We start from the raw sequence: 22,513 nt of genomic DNA on the forward strand, positions 1-22,513 counted from the left end.
AAGTTCCAGTTACATATTAAATTATATATATATATATATGCCGTTCCAACGTCAAGAATGAAGAAATACAAATGTTCTGACCTTATAAAGAAATAGGAAATTGCAACAGTCCCTTGTATCGAGTCAGACATTTCTTTCCTTCATTTATTCTTTCAGCTTGATCTTGTCACAATGACCCACTATACAGAAACCAATTTGTTGAGACTTCACCTCTAATTCATGGTACACACACGACTTATAATTTGTTTGTAACACTTCTCTATTGTAATGTTGGGCTGTCTCGTACATTCTCAACTTCTCAGTTTGCTCTTTGATTCCCACCTCCATGACTGTTTGACTGTTGTACTTCCCACACATCTGATTCTTGTAGAATGACTCTATCAACAGGAAACCAGTCATAGCACATCCATATAGCCTCCATCTACTCATTTCAAGAGCATGTAACTCAACGTCAAGTGTTGGTGCTTAGTTATTGATACGTGAAGTTCTGAAGAATGTTTGTCAGGAATTTGAGAATCTTTCAACAAGGTATTACTATCTGTGAAGCTCTTGGAGAAACATCAAAGGTTTTGATACCCATTTGCCCTGTCCATTGACAAGCTTCAAACATAATTAAATTTCCCTCATAAACAACCTCTCTTCACCAGATACAGTTATCTGACTAGTACCGTGGCTATCAATCGCTAGTACAATGACGTTGTAACTTTCAATCCCATGATTTCACTCAATAACAACTTGTCAAGAAGAGTCCGTTTCATGCAAATTTTAGTAACACCAATGAACAGCTGTAGATATCTATGTACCAAAAATAAAACCCGTCAATCCAATTCTGCATTATGGCATATCTCTCATTTCTACATGATTTTAAATCACCATAAGTAAATAGACTTAGTTAAATCATTGAATGTTGTTCATCTCAAAAATATTGATTGATGTAGAGATTTTGAATGGTTCTACTATAGCTGTAACTATTTTTAATTTTAAAAAGGGACATTTCAAAGCTTTTCTTTTATTTATCATCTGTATGATTTGTCCTGAAAGGTTCAGCTTCTATTATTTGGCAAATGGAAAATGACAATTCAACTCATTGAGTTTGTGCTATTCTTTTAATTTGTATTAATTTTGAAGAAAATCAGTGGATGCATATTCTGCAGAAATTTTTCTTTTTGTAACCTAAATGTGTGAAACATTATATATCTTGTAGCTATATCTAAATGTTGTTCATTGCTTGTATATTGTTAAATTTTGGATTAATTTTCTTAACTTTTTATTCAAATAATTTTCGCAGGAATTTTTTAGATGTCTTGCTGTTTGTCACAGTGCCTTACCAGATGGAGAAAACACATCAGAGGAAATCAATTACCAAGTATCTTCCCCAGATGAAGCTGCACTTGTTGTAGCGGCTAAAAACTTAGGATTCTTCTTTCACAGGTGTGTTAACTATATATCCATAGTGTCTATTATGTGTCCCAGATTGGTTAATCAAGAATCACAAAAAATTAGGTTACTTTTTGTATAGTTGTCTTAGCTATATGGTCATAGTTTTTTGCATCAGCTGCAAAAGTATTGCACATTTCAAGTTGCTTATTTTTGAAGATTAATGCTGTGGACTAACAAACATTATATTGTTGTTAACCTATACTAATTTTTTTTTTTTACCATTTTGAGATTTTTGTATGTAGTATATATTTTAGACAAAAGGTAAACATTAGCCTGAACAGTTTTTTGGAGATCTTGTTATTGCACTATGTTTATCTCAGAACTCCTAGTTCTTTGATGTCTTTTGTAATTACAGGGCAGATTATTTTAGGATTCACAAAAGCAAACTTTCGTAATGATGGCCAAGCACAGCCACTTGGGTGCAAAAGGAGCAGAAAATTTAGTCTCGAATCTTGATACATTCTAACCTTTGTCTATTGTAGCATAAGAATCCAGAATATGATGAGGGATTGAAAAGAATTGGTATGTGGCTGTTGAGTGCTCTAATTTAGATGCTATAGTTGCATGGCTTGCCCAAGACTCTAAAGACGAGGCAACACTTGCAATTGAAATAGGTGAAGCTAGTAGGAGTGGCTTTATAATGGAATGTGGTTCAAATGAAGTTGAACCAAATCTTGACCTTGATGCTTCTGTTGAAAATGAATGTTAGTATTAAAGTATATAGGTTAAGACAAGATTTGATGATCTGTGATGGACTAAGGGAGATCTAACCAAAAGAGGAAGTGAGTTGTTGGGTGAAGTCTAGTCATTAGTTTCTACTCCACTATCAAATAATTGCTTAATTTATTGGTAGTAGGGCATTAAAATTCAATGTTCAAATTGCGTAAAGCACATGGGACAGATAAAGCTGAGACGTAAGAGCTTATTATGAATAAATAATTAAGCCACAAAATCAGACGTTCGCGCAAATTGAAATCAAACTAAGGATGTGTCATGAGCCCAAATTAAAAGGATATATGAATATTCAAATATCATATTATACAATGATAATAATTAATAATAAAAATATTATAATCTATTATATAATAGTGATATATTTGATAATATAAAATAAAACAATATATAAGATTATAGCATAATTATGTAAAATATTATATTATAATTATAATATTAATGAGTTAAATAAATTAAATAACAAATTAATACTTTGACCATAAATGATATCAAATACCAATAATATTATTTACCTACATGGGTTATATTATGAAATGGACATATTCAAGGATAATATTGTAATATAATTAAGAATTAAATATTATTATAAATAATATATAAAGAAAATATACTACATTATTAATAGTATTAAGAATTATGATATTGCTAATATTATTATTAATATAATATATAATATGTTATAATTACATTATAAATCAATAAGATGATAATATATCTAACTATTATCACATTTGAATATAAATACTATTGATTAATTAATCAATATAATATTATATTTATTACTAAATATGGTACAACCATTAATATAAAATAGTACAATATAAATATACAAATATAAAAGTAAATAGTCTAATATTATGTAATTATAATAATTATATTGATGAAGTTACATAAATAATAATACCACCTTATAGAGTATTATTATCCAAATTAAATTATTTATGATGAAAGATATAAATGTTAGTAAGTTACACCAATATTACCATTTATTTATTATAACGTGAATTATAATATAATTATGATATAATATATACCATCAAAGTGTGTTTTCCAAAGTACAACAAATATTAAACACGAACATTTAAAATATTAAATGAAGAATATATTGTATAGAAGGATTAAATATATACTAAACGTAATTATATTCAAATAACCATTAGATGTCTAAAGTCGCGTCCATTCTATCATCCAAGTATATATGGGATAGATAGCCAGACATATATGGATGGCATTAAATTTACCTTGCTGAGGTACTCGTTGTATGGAACTCATATTATCATTACCAAACTAAGTATGAAAATCTGAGCGATTCGATTATATTTCCCTTGTATCAAGCATTATACTCTTGCTATAATATGGATCATGTATTAGATTGGGCAAATTATCAACTGCCTTATATAGATTGGAGATCATATTGGAATTTGTTTATTAATGCAACCGATTAAGGATCGGGACTTTAGAGATTTTCCTAAATATACAGTTGTGTCTTTTCATTAACGAATGGACATGTTCCCCTATGTCTTGGCTATTGGTATGAGTATATATATGAACTGATTCAAGAGATTAGATTAGGGAAATATATAAATTATTCTATCTCTTCAGATTGGGACTTCAGACCAGTGATCAAATTATAATCAGACTTGGCAAATGGAGCAACTTTCTTTCTTAGTTTCAATGGTGTGAGTGTTGAAATTTAGCATCTGTCAAAGGCATCATTGGAAAAATATGGCAAAAAGAATATAAATAAAAGGAAAGTTGTAAAAAATGATGGACCCCCAAAGAGGGTTCATTACAAGATGCCATGTATGTCAAAAATTGCAAAATTTGAATTTTAAGCACAACTTGTATGGAATGCATTTGGATGACTAGAGACTTATTCATAAGCATAAATAACATTTCTTGAATTGGTTATCCAAAATGTTTGTGAAAATACATAGTGTTACCCGTACATAGTCTAGGTCAATATCCATTGTCACATGTCTAACAAAACCTTCATTTTTGAAATAAGTTTTGAACTTGAACCGAAAGGATCAAGAGTTCAAGAGTTCAACGTCTTTACCATTCCTGTCAAGAAGCTCATTCATTTTTGATGAATAGTGTCCTTTTCTATTAATGAAATATACTCAGTTTACAATTCACAAAAAAAGGGTTGGGGGATACAAGATCACCCCGCGAAAGAGTTCACATTGCCGAAGCTGGACAAAAAACATGGTCGTAGCCGGAAATAGAAACCATTCATAAAAAAAAAACATATAAGGCAACCTTAGGCTGCCAAAGCAGTGCCAGCCAAGGGTGGTGGATCACCTTTGTCTTGAAAACCCCAATCATCTTTAGGATTTGGGGGTGGGTTGGGAACAGTCCAGCCATCATCAACAACAATAGCAACAGTGGTAGCCTCCGCATCCTTAACCTCTGGCCGCGGAGGAGAAATGGTTAGATCCAGGCGAGGCCACTTCTCTGAGTGCACACGATGAGAACCAGGAGGAGCCAGGGACCAACTAGTACCACCACAGGGTGGGGAAGTTGAGCGGTGCCTCCATCTGCCATCACCACCCTTGGGAGAGCGTCGGCGGGAAGCCTGGGAGCGCAGGGTGTGCGAGTGGCACCGAGGACGGCGGCCGCTGGGCGTCGAGGTCTCTTCTGAGGCATCAGGAGGAACTTTGGCAATAGTACAAGGAGCATTGCCCCAGTGATTGAGCAGCTCCTGCAGGTGAGCAACTTTGAGTGCAACCTTGTTAGCTTGCACTTGAATCTGCATAATTACATTATTACAAATGCATGCCTTAGTATACATAGCAATGTTAACATCCACAAAACTGTGTGTGAAAAGCACAACATTCCTATCATTCCGCAGAGAAAACAGGATCTCCAGCTTGAAGGTATGCCAAATCTGGGTGAGCTTTCAAGGAAATTTGGCAGAGTCACCCAGCAAAATCTTGTGCCAAGAGAAAGGCTTAGGTCTGAATGGCTTGAAAAAATCATGTATCTAGTGCCAATAATTTTGAGCACGCTTGCAGAACCAAAAAAATGCAAGAAAGACTCTGGTTGTCCACAAAAGGGGCATCTAGGATCAGGAACCCCAATGTGTTTGAGCTAAGGCCGCAGGGGAAGACCTTGGAAGGCTAGGCACCAAGCAAAATGCGCAATCTTGGGTTCAGTTATAGCATTCCATATGGTATCAAAGCATTTTCTCCATTGAGAAAGAGAAGATTGGAAATGCCATCTGTGGTTTAGTGTATCCACCATGGGAAGATGAGGCAAAAGCCATTTGTAACCCAAACTTGGCTTGTAATTAGAAAAAGGAGTGGTAGGATACCACTTCCAATCAAGCTACCAAGGGTGAATAGACTGAATCCCCACTTTATGAACTAGGTGAACAGGGATGGAAGAAAGTAGAAGGTCAAAAGTCTACCAGTCTGAATGGACAAGGTGATATTGTACTTGCATATCTTCCCAGTTCCTGAAACTCATGGTGACCCGTGAAAAGAGGTCCTTAGGATTTCTGATGCTACGTTTGAAAAAATGCAGAGCACTGGCCCCTCTAGTCTTGGCGAGGGGAGTACCCTAAATGGAAAACAGGGGAGACCACCAAATGTTCTGCTGATTCAAGGAGAGGCCATCGCGAAATTCATCTCCAGCCCATCGAAGCCAGGGCATAACAGCCTCCCAGGCTTTCCAGATGCTCTTGATGACGAATGAGCCTTGAATGACCATGGGCTCATGCATAATGAGAAGGGTTTGGAAACTAATCCCCTTCCAAGCAGGCCTGTTGATGGGAAATCTGGAAGAAATGCAGTGCCCAACCAGAATCTTCCAAGCTTCATCTCCTGAGATAGCCCTAATAATCCATTTTGCACAAAGAGCAAGGCCTTGTTTCTGAGTGGAAAGCAAGCCAAGACCACCAGACTCTTTTGGGAGATAGCAAAAATCCCAGGCCACTATGTGAAAGCCATGGTGATCAGAACCAGAGGCCCAGAGAAAATCCTTGAGTAGTCTTTCCAGCTTCATGTGAGAAGCTTTGGATGGAGCCTAGCAGGAGGAGTAATACACATGAGTGGCCGCTTAGAACAAATTTGGAATTTTCTCGCGAGGGAGAGCGGCTTTGTGAGCTAGTAGTCGAGCTTTTTGCTAATCTTGGCCAGCACAACATTCCAAAGTTCCACAGGCGACACCTAGAATGTAAAAGGAATGCCAAGAAAGCGGAAAATTTCTCCGTGAACAACCCATTTCCACTCAAATTGGCTGAGCCAAGGTGGAGCTGGCAAAAATGACCGGCGGAAGTAGAGCATTTTATGTCATTGAATGGTAGAACCAGATGCTTGACAAAAGGTGTTCAGGCAACTTAAAGCATCATTGATGTTTTCTTCATCCTCTAAAAGAGTGAGAAAAAAATTATCAGCAAAGTGTCCATTGACTAACTGGGAGGATGATTCAAGCAAGGAAATGCCACGAACCAGTCCTGAAGACATAGAATGCGCAAGTAAATATCCAAAACCTTCGGTAGCAAGGACATAAAGCATAGGAGCTAGTGGACAACCTTGTTTGATGGAACGGAGAAGTCCAAAAGCCTCAGATTGTGAATTGTTGATGGTAATGCAAGCATTAGCATCCCAAAGAGCATCTCCATGGACTGGAGGAAGTTGGGGCCAAAACGCAGAGCCTGGAGCATAGCCAAGATGAAGGGCCATTCAATGCGATCATAGGCTTTAGCAAAATCTATCTTTAAAAAGATGGCCTTTTGATTGGACTTGCAAGCCCATTCCATTCCCTCCCAAACAGCAATGATGTTGTCAAGAATATATTTGGACTTGATGAATCTAGCTTGTTCTGGTCATACAATTAAGGGCAACATGTGACTGATTTTGAGAGAGAGTGCCTTGGCAATGATCTTATATGATACATTCAGAAGGGTAATTGGTCTCCAATTACATATGTCCTCTGGATCACCAGCTTTAGGTATGAATTTGATATTTCCTTTGTTTGTAATGACTCCTAAGATTTTAGAGTGATAGGCTTCAAGATAAACTTTGTGCAGATTAGGACCTATATGCTCCCAGAGGTGTTTGTAGAATTCACAAGGAAACCCATCACACCTAGGGGACTTGTCATCCGCCATGGAGTAGACTGCCTCTTTAAGGTCTCAGAGGGAAAGAAGTTGCTGACAAAAAGCGCGTTGCTCAACTGCTAGATGGTTTGGAGTAACAGAAATACACTTTCTGAGAGCTTCCTCCTGAGCAACCAGATTTCCCTACGAATTAAACACGTTCTCATAGTGATGAACAAATGCTTGCAGGATGGCAAGGAGACTAGATAGAACAACATTTCCTTGTTTGATTTTTTTAATCCCAACATTGGTATGACGGGCACGAAGAGCCTAAAAAAACTCCTTCGAGGCTTTGTTGCCAACCTCCAACCAGTGGAGACGGGCCTTGATTTGGGCTCCCCGAGCAGCATAATTATCAGCAATTTGTTTGTCATGGTGAAGCTTGGCAGGCTGAATTTATAAGTCCACATCAAAGGGATTGAGGATGAGGGCCTTAGAGGCTTTTTTGAGGGCAAGCGTACAGGCTTCATATGACTGTTTATGGAACATAGCCAATTATTGCCCATAAATGCGCAAGAACTGAGCAGTTCTGATAATGGCATCATTCCACCATTCAATCCATCCCCTTTGAGAATGCGAACATGGCTCCAAGTTCCAGACACGTAGGATGTGCGAAATGGTGGAAGCATGCATCATGAGGAAGAACTGAGACTTGGCCACCTTTGGGACAGTTGTTTGCCAAGAAATGACAAAATAAATGGGGTAGTGATTAGATAACGTCACATCTAGTAGGGGAATGATAGGCAAATCTCGATCCTCTGAAAAAGAGAAAAAAGATTGCGTAGTGATCATAGCACGATCAAGGCGTTTTAATATGCGGTCAGAGCCAGCTCAAATGTTGGACCAGGTGTGCCAAACCCCACTATTTTGGTGGCAGTTGGTATTGGGATAAAAAAGGCCCAATTTATTGTGCATGTAATACCGGGCTTGTCTTTCCCCAGCTGTCTAGCGAAAAGGTAGAATGCCCTCTTTGTCAGAGGTCACTTTAACCATATTAAAGTCCCCACACATAACCAAGTAGTTGGAGGCAAGTTGTCAGCTAGCCAAGCCCACATCTGGGATCTTTCCACAGCATTATTGGAAGCATAAACATTAATGACTCCAAAAGAATGATTGTTAATGGAAAGTAAAAGCCAAATAATTCTATGCGTGGGGTCAGAACCGTGTGAAATAATAGCAGAATGAAGGCGAGGTGACAAGAGAGTAACTACACCACCTTGGCTAGCTTCGTGCTGGGAAGAAAACATCACGCCATGCTGCCAAATTACGTGGCATGTTGAAGAAAGCATGAAACTAGAAATTTTAACTTGTTGTAGACAGAGAAAATCTAAATTACCAAGTCTATGACGGACATCTCGAACATAGTACTTTCTGGGGAGGTCTGTGAGACCTCGAACATTCCATGATAGGAAGTTCATGAGAACTCTTCCATATCATCTTCGTCCTCCAAAGAGGAGTAGCTATTCCGCAAGAAGGTAGAAACATGGTTGAAGTCAAAAGGAAAATTCTTTGGACTTACAACCTGACGTTTCACCTCTGGTATCTCCGCACATCCAGGAGGACTGTGAGAACGCTGCGTCACTGGTGGTGCTATGGAAGAAGCAGCAAGAGGAGTACGCAACCTAGCCAAGGTAGAAGCCCTGGCGATTGCTTTAATCCCCTATGTGCCAGCAGGGTGTGAAACTTGCGAAACTCCGGGAGTAGTTCCTTTGTACGCCGCTTGCGAAACGCTGGCAGGAATTGACGCTCTTGTGGGGATAGGAGGAACCGCGGCGACTGTAGAATAGGACTGCTTGGGGGGCAAGGGATCCAAGGGAGTCTTGCCCTTACACCCAATAGTAACCCATTCTTCTTTTTTCCCTTCGGCCTGTTTGGCAGGCACTTCTTGAGGCGTGGGCTTGACCCTAGGCATAGCCAGAGGGCAGTCCTTGATCTTGTGTTCCACGAACTGGCACCTATAACAGGTGTTGGGGAAATTCAAGTAGAGCACCTTCTGGGAGAAGGTCTGAGTCCCAATCTGAATTTCCACAGAATCCTTAAGATCCTTGGAAAGGTCTACCTCGACGCAAACGCGTCGTTGTGGGCGAGTATTAAAAAATTTCTCAGGCTCCTTGGTAGCAACTTTGCCAAGGGCTTTGGCAATGGACTCAATGAAAGGCTAGCATGGTAGGGGTAGACCTGGGAACTCGACCCACACAGGAACCCTAAGCTTTTTATCTTCCGAGACTGTAAAGTCTTGTGACCATTTTTCAAAAACAAGCAAAGAGGAACGCAAGACTGCGTCTGCTTGCGATGGGTTAGCGAAGCGAAAAAAAAGAAAAAAACCTTTGGTAAGGTTTTGCACAGTGTCAAGGCGGACTCCATGAGGAGTCCAGTTCTTGTTAACGCATTCTCTGAGCATAGCTTTAGTAGGAGTCCTAACCACAAAATAACCTATCAAGGTGTGCTGTTCTAACCAGTCACATGCAGCATCAAATTCTTGCAAAGGAAGGATAATATTAGGATTACCTCGTGAAAAATCTTCGGGACAAACTTGCTCAAGCGTTTGTTCTGAGGTGGTGCCATGGCAGATCGAAGCAACAACATGAACACCAGAAACAACTGGTTCACCGCTGGCCAGAGCCATTATATCGTAGCCTAAAAAACTCCCGCAATAAATGCGGTGTGACAAGTGGTGCTTATAGAAGGAAAGTTCAGATGAAAAGCCATACGCAAAAAACTGGAAGTTCGCATGAAGCAAGAAACCCAGCTCATTCATTTTCAGTTTTGCACTTTTTCAAGTTTTGAACTTCAGACTAAACTTGAACTATAAACATATTAGTCCAAAGGTCAAAATTCATGAGTTCATGGGTTCATAGTGTCAGGTCAATTTAAGCTTGGTAGGTTTGTTCTCTTTTTAGACCTCGCTGCTCATTAGTGAAGTTGAACATTGAACATCCGTGTTCAAGTTTAACAGTTCAATCAGTAATCTTTGAGTCTTGTCAACTTATGAGCATCAGTTCCAATATGTGATGACCAACGAACTTGAACGTTGAACTGTTATTAGTAATTCAAGGTTCAAAGTTCCTGGGTCTGAAAGCTTGCCTCAATAAAGATGCATGCCCGTACAAGTGGCTATACAAAAGATTATCTTTCTTTCTCGAAAACTGTGGAAAAGACATGTATTTATTGATGATTAAGGGTAATGATGTCAAGATATATTTTGGTATGTTCGAAATTGAAGGAAGCATTTAATGATGGAAAGTACCCTGTCACATCACTCATTCCCTCACCTGTCTGCATGTATGCCCCTCCAGGTCAAATGCCTTAAAAAGACTTTCCTTTTCATTCTCTTTTTGCAATCGCTGTTTAAGGTAAGAAATTTGTTTTGTTCAGAGATATAAGGAGATAGCGTTAGACACCTCTGCCAGGAAAGTTTTTTTCATGTATTCATCTCGGTGAGTCCTTCATTTCTTTTTCTCTCGAGCTGTTGTTTCTTTTCATTGCAGTTCAATTCTTTTCTATATATTTTCTTTCCTTCTGTATTCTATCAGTGGCTTGCCAAAACCCAAATCCTCGATGATTGCCTTCTGTCCCAAATTACCCGAAAAGGAAAAATCTTCAGCCATAAGTAGTTTCGTGCCCGAGATTGAGGATACATTTCTTGATAATGAAGACATTAGAAAATTAGTAGCGCGATTTTCCAATTCTAAACCCGGGTCTATTTCCAAAAAAGTCTCTAAAAGTGGGTTACTGCAATCCTCTTGATTCCCATCCATTGCCTTGAACTTGTCCTAGCATGCCAAGATAGATATGTTGCCACTGAGAAATGTATCCGAACCTAAAATGGAAAGAACTTAGTGTATGTGAACAAATTTGGTGTAGCAGGCACATTGAGGATTCTTCCACATGAGTTGTATGAAGATTGAATTATTAGTTCATCCTATACCCAATTCACCACTAATGCCAATGAATTCAATAACACAATTGCTAAGAGTTGGTGCTCAAATAAGAAAGAGGTGGTTTCCATCTCCCACGTGCTCTATCTAGGGAACACATGATATTAGAGATCAAGGATATTATAACCTTGTTGAATAGAGTAAAAGGAAACTCACATGCCTTTCATTGGGAGAATTGGATGTACTTTTTTATCTAAGCCATTTTGGGGAAAGGAAAATTCATTGATTGGGCTGATATCATATTACTGAGACTACATGAGGAGCTTTCCCAAGTGTCTAGAACTTCCGGCTTTTATATGCCATCCTACCTATTTTATATTTTGGCCTTGGTAGAGATTGGAAAGGTCTTTCCTATTCAGCCCATAGGTGGACAAGAAAAAACATATAACTTAACAAAGTAAAGTACTATTCATTCATCAAATGCTTCCGTACAAAATAATAGCGTTAGACACCTCTGCTAGGAAAGTTTTTTTCATGCAATCATCTCGGTGAGTTCTTCATTTCTTTTTCTTGCGAGCTGTTGTTTCTTTTCATTGTAGTTCAATTCTTTTCTATATATTTTCTTTCCTTTTGTACTCTGTCAGTGGCTTGCTAAAACCCAAATCCTCAATGACTGCCTTCCATCCCAAATCACCTGAAAAGGAAAAATCTTCAGCCATAAGTAGTTCTATGCCCAAGATTGAGGATACATTTCTTGCTAATGAAGACATTAGAAAATTAGTAGCACGATTTTCCAATTCTAAACCCAGGTCTATTTCTGAAAAAGTCTCTAAAAGTGGGTTACTGCAAGCCTCTTGATTTCCATCCATTGCCCTGAACTTGTCCTAGCATGCCAAGATAGATATGATGCCACTGAGAAATGTATCCGAACCTAAAATGGAAAGGACTTAGTGTATGTGAACAAATTTGGTGTAATGGGCACATTGAGGATTCTTCCACATGAGGTGTATGAAGATTGAATTATTAGTTCATCCTATACCCAATTCGCCACTAATGCCAATGAATTCAATAACACAATTGCTAAGAGTTGGTGCTCAAACAAGAAAGAGGTGGTTCCCATCTCCCATGTGCTTTATCTAGGAACACATGATACTAGAGATCAAGGATATTATAACATTTTTGAACAGAGTAAAAGGAAATCCACATGCCTTTCATTGGGAGAATTGGATATAGTTTTTTATCTAAGCCATTTTGGGGAAAGGAAAATTCATTGATTGGGCTGATATCATAGCAGTGAGACTACATGAGGAGCTTTCCCAGGTGTTTAGAACATTCGTCTTTTATATGTCATCCTACCTATTTTATATTCTAGCCTTGGTAGAGATTGGAAAGGTCTTTCCCATTGAGCCCGTAGGTGAATAAAAATAAAAACATATAGCTTGACAAAGTAAAGTACTATTCATTCATCAAATGCTTCCCTACAAAATAATAATACTCAATATCAAATGATGCCAATTACATAAGTGTATGCCATATATATAATATCCGACACGGTGCCAATGAAGCAACATAGTTGTGCCTATACCCATAACCGTCTAACTACCCAGTTTGCCAGACAACATTGCTGATTAGGTGTGAAATCTAAGGATGCCCGTCTATGAGTACTACCCTTTTTGTAAAAGAGTAGAAACATAGAAGGTTTCAAAAAGGTTCAAGATACTTTTCTTGCCAAGTTGGTTTTTGAGCTCCAAGGTAAGGAAAATAAGAGCTTGTCCAAAGAAGCAAGTCAATTCGTTACTATTTTTGGTAGTTTCTTTAGTTTCCAAAGTTCACATATTTGAGAATAGGAGGGCATGAAGGAAAACCTTTGAGGTTGTCCCAATATTGTCTAGATCATTATGTTTTGATCGAAGTATGCAAACAGTTGGCAAAAGTGGAGAAAACTTGTAAGGCCCAAAAAGGCTCTACCTACACCTTTCCCGTTGAGGTTGGACATTACTAGTGCAAGATTGTTCAAGATGCCCTAAGTCTGAATGTCGAAATCAAGACCACGAACCTCTCGTTCTACTCTCCACGTTCTAATTTCGATAGCCAAGATTTTGCCATAGAATATTTTGAAATGCCCTCATCCTTCTCCCATGTCCCTCAAATGGAAGATTTTTGGGCAGATTATGAAGATGATTATGAAGTCAAGAAACAATGGCCATCAAGGCTTACTCTGAAACAAATAAAGGATTTTAACCTTGAATTGGACATTTATAGACTTGTTGAAGGGAAAAATGAGGAAGTGGTTGACCCAGTGTATGTTGAATAGATTAAGCTTATCCTCTGCCTATGGTTGATTGGGAAATACTAGAAGAAGATGACTTGCGAGCTAGAACTTTGCTTGTCATTAGAAGAACTGAACAATGGCTTGCAAACAAAAGAGGAGCTGAACTAGAGACAGTTGTGTCTAATGTTAAGAAAGTCTCTAGTAGTTCCAGTTCGCCACACCTTGTTTGTAATACTGATGAAGTTCTTCTCTCTCCCACTGCAAGTGTTCAGAAGTTGAGAATTGAACCTAAACCTACTGTTCAAAGTTCAATTCAATTCTCTCCCTTAGTAAGGTGGACTTGCTCATGTAGAAGAAAGAGGAAAAGTCAACAAAGCTCAGCTGGAGACTCATATAGGTCCAATTGAGGTAGACTTAAGAGAAGAATTTGCAGCCCAGATTTCAAGAGGTGATATGGATCAAGGGAGTAAGTAGGCTGTAGAAGGAGTCAATGCTTTGAGTTCAATGGCTGTTGGCCTTGTATTCCAGACTCATCCCCTTAGGGATAGTTCTTTCATCCCTAACTAGTTTGAGTTGTTAGTAAGCAAAAAGAGAAGTTTAGTCCTTGCAACTCTTCCAGTGGACAATATGGTCAGTAAGTGCCTAGGAAAGATTCCTAAAGTTAAGAGGCCCAAGATTGAAATTGTGCTAGATGTTGATGAAGAAACAGGGCATTTGGTAGTTGATGTTTTAAGGCCAATAGTTGATAAGAATTTGGATGATGTGATGCTGAAAGACTATACAGTGGAGAAAACTGTCCTTAGCCTGACATCTAGAGCGAATGACATAAAAAAATTGACTGCTGGTAACAGAAGGATTTCACGATGCATTTGGAAAGACCAAAGGGAAAAACATGAGGTTAAATAGTCCTTGTGTATGATGACGGAATATATTCACCACTATAAAGTCTGGATACTAGAGCATTACCTAATGCAATATCTATTATTGTTGTTACTTCTCCCACTTATGAGAGCTTCATTGAAAATGTCAAGAGAGACAGGTCAGTTGCTCATGCCTGCAATGCATGGGAAGTGAAATGAATATTGAAGGAATTGGTTATTTCTCTCGCTTCACCAACACTAATGCAATAGCAAAAAAGGTGATGACCCCTTTAGAATTAGAAATAAATGCTTGAAAATTTGAGAAAGTGAAGTGGGATGAATATATCATTGATATTTCCGAAGTCCAGGAGTATGGGGTGGACAAGCTTTTAGCCGAAAGACCAAGGGTGAGTGTTAATGCAGATTTTTTGTTTATAGCCAGAGTCAATCTGGAATGGAGGAACATTATAATTGAGCAAGGTCTGGAGGAGTGCATGGAGTTGCAAAAAGGGATGAACTGTTTAAAGAAAATCCTGGTTGGTGACATCAGGTGCATCGATGTCAAGATTATGGAGAATGTAAGCCAAGAAGAGAAGAGCTCAAAGGAAGTAGAATCAGCTTTCTTTTCGAGGATAGAAGCATTGAAGCAAGTAAAGGAGATTTGTGTTAAGGACTTGGCAATAGTCGCCAGAGCTGATTCGATGATGATCTTTTGCACCGATCATTTGGAAGCACAAGATAAAAGATTGGAACATGTCACCTGGATCATGATGATGTGGAAATTGCATTTTGAACAGCTTGGAGTTCCTTAGCAAAAAGAGTTGATCACTTTTTGGTGGTACACAAAGCCTAAAAGGAAGCAAGTGGTGGTATCCCTATGAACTAGGAGGTGAATGCCAATGCTGGCAAAATAGCTGGTAGTTAGTTAGTATTCTAGGGGCCATGAGCCAATAGTTCTCTTTCTTTTCTTTTTCCAGTAGTTCTAGAAAATACTTCATTTTATTTTAACAATTGATAACTCCCCAAGGAGTTAGTTTTAAAACTAATCCGCAAGCCCACTGTGGCTATTTATTTTGCTTTGTTCGATCTTTGGAGGGTCGACTCTCTGAACAATTTACTGATATATAGTTGTTTTGATACTGCTGTTAGATATCTTTTTTAGTGATTACTACTAGGAAGTTAATGGGAAATAGTGATTAATCGTCGGGTTAATCTCTTATCATTGTTTATGTGATCGTATGGTTACTTTGGTTGAATTGTGTTTAATGTGGGATTCGGGCTTTACTATGATGATGTGTTTTTCATTAAATTTCTGAAGTAATATATGCATTTCTTTCTTGTTGTTCAGAAAGTTTGCTCAGGAATTTGTGAAACTCACTAGTGCATGTCGTGTGGCATTTTATGTGGGATTATCATCTTTAAATCTGCAATATTCTTTCATGTTTATGAGAGAGTGTTTTATTTTCCTTTGGTTCTTTCTGGTTAAAAGAGCAAGTACTTTCATTCTTTTGTAATAAAGGTTATAATGATTAATCTTTTAAGAAGTTAGTTATGCCTTTGGACATAGAGAGTTTTGAAATTAAAAAACTCATTTGTTGTGAGTTAGTTTTTCTGACTTATAAAAGATACTAGCTAACATAAGGAAAAACTGTTCACCAACAACTTTTGGCGACTCTCTTGAGGAGACCTATGTGATAATCCAAGTTAATAGAATAACAGATTCTTTTATAGGATGGTCTTGCCTCATAAAGACATATTTCCTATTCTCCAACTAGGCGTAGGTTTTCAAAATACCCAAGAAGATATCATTTCTGATTTAAATACCTTGGTTTGGAATACCGGAACTAGCACAGAGTAATACTTACGGGTTAGTAAGGTTCTTGAAGATGAAGAAGAACATGCAAAAGTTATCCGAAGAGTACCTATCACTCAAGAAGCAACAGTAGTGGAAAGATTGGCTCAACAACTTGAAGTGAACCAACCTAATCCTATTCAACAACCCAACCCCCGAGACTTAATCCAAGCAGGCTAGCTAGGAGTAAGTATACCTAGAGTGACAGATATAAGGGTTTTGTGGATGAACCATACGAGTTTTTGAGATTATAGAAGTTTGCTCCTGATCTCACTCACAAAAGTGAAAGAATAACTAAGTGTAGAAGTAGATCACCTTCTCCTGAAAGACCTACACCATTGCTGTGATTTTGCAAGCCTTAGTGTCACTTGGAACCCTAATCCCAATGCATTTTGACACACAACCAATCAATATCATACTACCTAACATGGTCACAAACCCTTGGGGTGCTGAATTTGGACCCCTTGCTGTCGGGCCTAATCCTGACCCTCTTTCAAAAGGAGCCAGGGATATCCTTCCGAAGTTCAACGGTGACGAGAAGAAATCAACAGATGAACACTTGAATGCATTCAACACCGCCTGTGGAGTTCTTGCTGTTCCAATTGAAAATGTGGCAGTTAGATTGTTTGTATAGGCTTTAACTGAAACTATTGTAGACTAGTTTCATCATCTCCCTAATGGAGCTATTAATGATTGAGCCTCTATGAAGATTGCTTATGAGGCAAGATTCAGGGCTACTGATGATGAACATACCCCTCTTGTTACAATTGTCACAACTCAAGAATGAAGTCCATGAACCCATGTGCAAAATTTAACAGAATCCTACACAAGATTCCTGTCATGAAAAGGCCAAATGTGTTAGTGTAAATAATTATTATTTACCCTTTACTTATGTTTACTTAGGATAAATGCATTATTTTATTATTTATTAAGTTAGACACCTAGGAGTATGCGTACTCATAAGAGTTGTCATATTAACAACACAAGAGTTAGCAACTTTATTTTAGCACATGGTATCTACAACATTGAAATTTGCATAATTAACTGAGTTGTCATGTAGACAACATAGTTGTTTGCACTCTAATTAGGCACATGGTGTCTACAACATAATTTTACGTGACACACCTATGTAGGCTTATCCTCTCATCATCGCACTAACTTTTGTGCTCAATGGAGGATAATCCACTCTTGGTTTACATGTGCTTAGTTGTGAGGCTTATCATTTTGCTAACTCCTAGTCATTCTAGAGGCCTTTATATACAAGCACTTTTAGTGTACTTGAACATCAATCACATCAATTTATCTATTATCAAATGGTGTGATATCCAACGATAATCAGATATTCATTCTCATGTTATTCTAATCATACATTATTTGGTCCATATTGTGCTAGTCTTTTGCTTCTTGATCTTGGCTTCATTTTTCCCTAAGGCGAATTCTTCATGGTATCATAGCTATACCAAACTCTTACATGGTATCAAAGTTGATTGAGCTTCTCTTCACATAGCCATTGGAGACCATTCTTGCTTCACCTCTTGGAGGACCACAATTCAGATCCGGAGAATCTATAGTCATTGGGAGTGTCTAGAGCCAAAGCAAACCTCACCATTGTGTCTGGAGTGTCGATTCGGTGAATTTTAATTATAAATTTGCCTATAATGGGTAATAGTCAAAATTGAGGCAAATTTTGTTTTGCAAATCGGTATGATCACTTCAGATTTGTGCATTTAATTTTCAGATCTGCATTTTTCATTTGCGTCTTTGCATTTGTTCTTTTCAGATTTGCAGTTTATTTTCAAAATTTTGTGAAAAAATTGTTCTTTTAGGCCAGTTGGAGACTTTTTTTTTCAAGACAAGATTGGAGCTTGTTGATGCTAATCAAATATTGGCATCATATTCAGAAGGTCAAGAAACCCCAAATTGACTTTTGTTTCATTAAAATTGGACATCTGAGGTGAAATTTAGTGTCAATTGATTTTTGGAGGCACAACGGTGGTGATTCAGGAAAAATAATTCCAGAGGTGATTTTGAAATAGTGATATCTCCCTCATATGGACTTCTTTTCTTGAGCAATTTTTTTTTGTTTTGGGGTAGAATTTCGTGATCTACACGTTGGTGCAGGATGTTTGAGATCTTTATTCCTAAATTTTTCTGCAAATTGCAAATCCCAAATTTTGCAACCTCAAAGGCTTAGTACGGGCTTATATGGACATATTTTTATGTTTCTTTTTTTTTTGCAAGTGCATTTTTTTCGTCTACTTTCTAGATCTGCAATCAGATTATAGTCTTGTGTGGACAGAAATACCACTTTTAGAAATAGGTCCTTTCTTTGCATTGTAATGCTTCAAAATTCTTGTATATTTGAGCTACATTGTAGAGTTCCAGATTTGAACTCCAAGAGGAAGTTGTAAATAGCAAAATTAGAAGACTAGTAAGGCCAAAATTGGCAAGCCGCCTATTGTAAACACACTAAGTATAAAGTGCCAAAATCATACATTGAGGGGGTTGATTAATTATTTTTTGCATTTTAGGGGGTGCATACATTTATTGATCTCATGGAGTTTTCTTTCACATGTCAATTTGGTGTTAGACCGAGGTTGACAAAAAGGAACTATCACAAATGGAGTGCGTTAATAATTGATCATCTAAGAAAAGAGCATAGGGAAGTATTTCCTTTTCTATGTTCCAAAGAACTGCCCTTTGATGATCCGATACCTGTCAAAATAATTTTAGATGTCATTTTTTTTAGTATCAATACTTATTGCCTTGATGTCATTGGAAAGCTCACTGAACCTTATGACATTTGGATGGCTCTTTGGAAAGTATATGGAGATTCTACAGTTCCTCCATTTCTAGAAGACATTCTATCTTTAGTCACTCCAGTTATGGTACCTTCACCTCCAGATGAGATCCCACCTCCTGATGCTCCTGTTGTTTCTACTGAGCCAGTTCTAGCCACAGATGCTCTTGATTTAGTACAACAAGAAATACCATGTCTTCCTACTTTAGCTTCATGGGATGACTTCTTTCTAGACATTGCAGGGTTGTTTGTGGAGTTTTACATTGAAGATGTGGGAGACATCATCGATGACATTCATCTTCTCTTTGTTGACGAGATTTTTACGTTACTTGTTGCAATGGATCGCTCTGACCCTCAACCACTTGAGTTGTTTTTCGAGACTGCCATGATTGTGGATACTTCTTTACAGTAGATGGAGAAGGACTCTTTCACTTCAGAGGAGACATATCAGTCTTTGGAGATTGTATTCCAGTTTTCTTAGATGTCATATTTTCTAAAGTTTCTTCCTACTTGTTGGGGAGCTTTCTCTACTACACCTATGGCACCATTTCTTCCTACAAGGAGGAACATCATTCAGCTTTCATGGTGTAGCTTCTTTAGCCATCAAGGAGCTTCTATCATGGGTGTGCATACATCATTGAGGGGAAGCGCCATTGCTTCTCTTCCTACATCTTCTTATCAGGATGCTTAATCATCTTTGGAGGTTAATTCAGTTTCATCCATGAACATGTTACCTTGTTTGCCACCTTCTTTTGGGCATCCACCAGATTGGTTTGTGGCATCTACATTCATCAAGGACTTGTCAACATACGAGCAGACTTCAGAGGTAGCATCCACACCATACTAAATATGGATCCCTCTTCCATCTTCTTATCCACAGTGGGAAGCATACTTGCACCTATACTTGGTGTATCTTCTTCCTAAATGGAGAAATGCTATTTGTAGGCATTGGAATCTCTTTTATCTTCAAGCACTCATCATTACAAGATCCTTCACTAAGGGGGGAATTTCATGGAGAGATTCTCTATTGTATATGCATGATGTATGTCATAATGGGGGGGAGGGGTCTTGATTACTCCATCCATACATGCATCTTCTTTATTGTACTTATCTCTCTTTTTGGGGGAGGGCTTTTCCCATGAGGTTTTCCTTCTTTCTCTGTTTTCATAGAGATTGCATTTCATTGCATTGCATTATATGTATGACATTGCATCTATACTTGGGTACCTAACATGGCCTAGTAACTGGGGCCCGTTATGCATTTTCATCATTGCTTTTGTGAGCTTAAGTGCATTCCCCTAAGTTGCACTTAAGAGGGGGTGTTAGTGTAAACAATTATTATTTACACTTTACTCAAGTTTACTTAGGATAAATGCATTATTTTATTATTTATTAGGTTAGACACCTAGGAGTATGCGTACTCATATGAGTTGTCATGTTGACAACACAAGAGTTAGCAACTCTATTTTAGCACATGGTGTCTACAATATTGGAGTTTGCATAATTAATTGATTTGTCATGTAGACAACACAATTGTTCACACTCTAATTAAGCACATGGCATCTACAACATAATTTTACATGACACAGCTATGTAGGCTTATCCTCTCATCATCGCACTAACTTCTGTGCTAAATGGAGGATAATCCACTCTTGGTGGACGTGCTTAGTTGTGAGGCTTATCATTTTGCTAACTCCTAGTCATTCTAGAGGCCTTTATATACAAGCACTTCTAGTGTTCTTGAACATCAATCACATCAATTTATCTATTATCGAATGTTTTGATATCCAAGGATAATCATTTATTCATTCTCATATTGTTATTCTGATCATACATTATTCGCTCCATATTGTGCTAGTCTTGTGCTTCTCGATCTTGGCTTCATTTTTGCCCTAAGGCAAATTCTTCATGGTATCATAGTTATACCAAATTCTTACAAAATGTAGAGAATCGGGAAGGATTCTTTGTCAATGTCATGCCACCTGACATAAGCTTTCATTTGAGACATGATAGGGTTGTAGATGCTAATGGAGCAAAAAGTTTGGTTGTTGAGTTAGAAGATGATTTCCTTGCCGTAGGTAATGGAGACAAGACATACAAACACCCAATTCACAAGCATCCGCTTCTGGTTCGACAAATCCATTAGTGTAAAGACTATTTAACAATGTCTCAGAGATGAAAAGAGAATTGCTTGGAGCAAATGCACCCTACTATGACATTCCAAGTAATTTTCAAAATCCAAGAATGGTAGGAAGGTAACCAAACATGTTACCAAGTAACCAGAAGTTGACGATTGAAGGCCCCTCAGCCAAGAGAACAAATATGTGCAGTTTTCACCTAATAGATGAACATGATGGACTTTCTTGTCCAAAGATGATACGTTACAAAGAATTGCAAGCTAATAAGGGGACTATTGAAGAAGTACTCACTGATGAAGATGCTTCAAGAGGAACTAGCAACTCTATAAGTTATTTCCTTGAATTTGAGTTTGACTTAGAATGAGGTGGGAACGTTTTTACTAGTCTTGAAGATCCTTCATGCACGGTGCTTACGAGGAGCAATCGCAATGACAAGTCTCTAGCTATTCAGCCCTCTTTCACACCTATAAGCAAGTGGTGAGACCAAACGGGACAGCACATGGATGATCCCAAAGTTCAAAAGAATCCCATTCAAGAGGTGAAATTCTTTAAGAAGCCTGAACCCGAATCTATATTTGACATTGTGGAATTTTGTAAGTCTACAAGAATCTAGATTTCTCCTTTAGATTATTTGAAATCTAATCCCAATGAATTAGATAGGTTAATCGAGTATGTTAAAAGTTTTGTTTCTCCTAGTTCAATTCAATAGAACAATTCAATGGTAACCATCGGAGCACCCATTGAACCCATAGAAGAACCTAAAATTGATAAATCCTCTATTCATGCTGAGATTACACAAACTCACTCAATTGTTGAAAAACCTACCCCATTCTATGTATCCTTGTTTATCCATGGTCATAGGTTGAGTAATTTCATTATTAACTTTGGAGCCACTGATAACATCATGCCAGCCATAGTAGCCAAAGTCTTGGATTTACCCTCGACCAAAACATTTGGTAAATGCTATGCCATGGACTCCAAACAAGTCCCCCTAGTAGGTCAAATCAAGGACACTCAAGTTTCTTTGGCTGAATTTCCTAATAAGAGGGTCAAATTGACTATCTTAATTGCTGATACCCCGACCAGTTATAGGATGCTCTTGAGTAGAACTTTTTGTAAGGATTTGGGTGGGGAGGTGAAACTAGATTGGTCTCAAGCTACTATACCAATTTGGAATAAGAAAGTTATCTTGAAACCAGAAAACAAAGCCAAGTAAAAGATTTTTCCATCTAAAGATCCGAGGTCTTACATCATGTATAATGAAACTGATTTTGCTAATTATCTTGTGTTTCCTGAAGAAGACATAGCAGGTTTGGAAGAGTTAGTAGACGAAGGGCTATAGACTTTAGAGTTTGATTGCAGTTGTGCCTCGATCAGTTCAAGAGCGGAAGTTGTTCTCATCACACCTTACTGCAAGATTATCCCAAAGGCTTT

General features: G+C 37.9%; 1 protein-coding gene across 6 annotated transcripts in view; it reads left to right on the forward strand.

The window, feature by feature from the left end:
* Positions 1–22,513, forward strand: part of LOC149528823 (phospholipid-transporting ATPase 3-like) — a 264,933-nt gene that overhangs the window by 161,088 nt on the left and 81,332 nt on the right. For all 6 annotated transcript variants that reach the window (XM_089811275.1, XM_089811274.1, XM_089811278.1 and 3 more), the window contains one exon: positions 1,289–1,431. In XM_089811275.1, the coding sequence (XP_089667401.1) occupies positions 1,289–1,431 (143 nt within the window). The remainder of the gene's footprint in view (positions 1–1,288; positions 1,432–22,513) is intronic.

Source organism: Cupressus sempervirens, chromosome 11 (assembly GCF_028749045.1).
Source record: "Cupressus sempervirens isolate cs-2001-9-10 chromosome 11, ASM2874904v1, whole genome shotgun sequence".
NCBI lineage: Eukaryota > Viridiplantae > Streptophyta > Pinopsida > Cupressales > Cupressaceae > Cupressus > Cupressus sempervirens.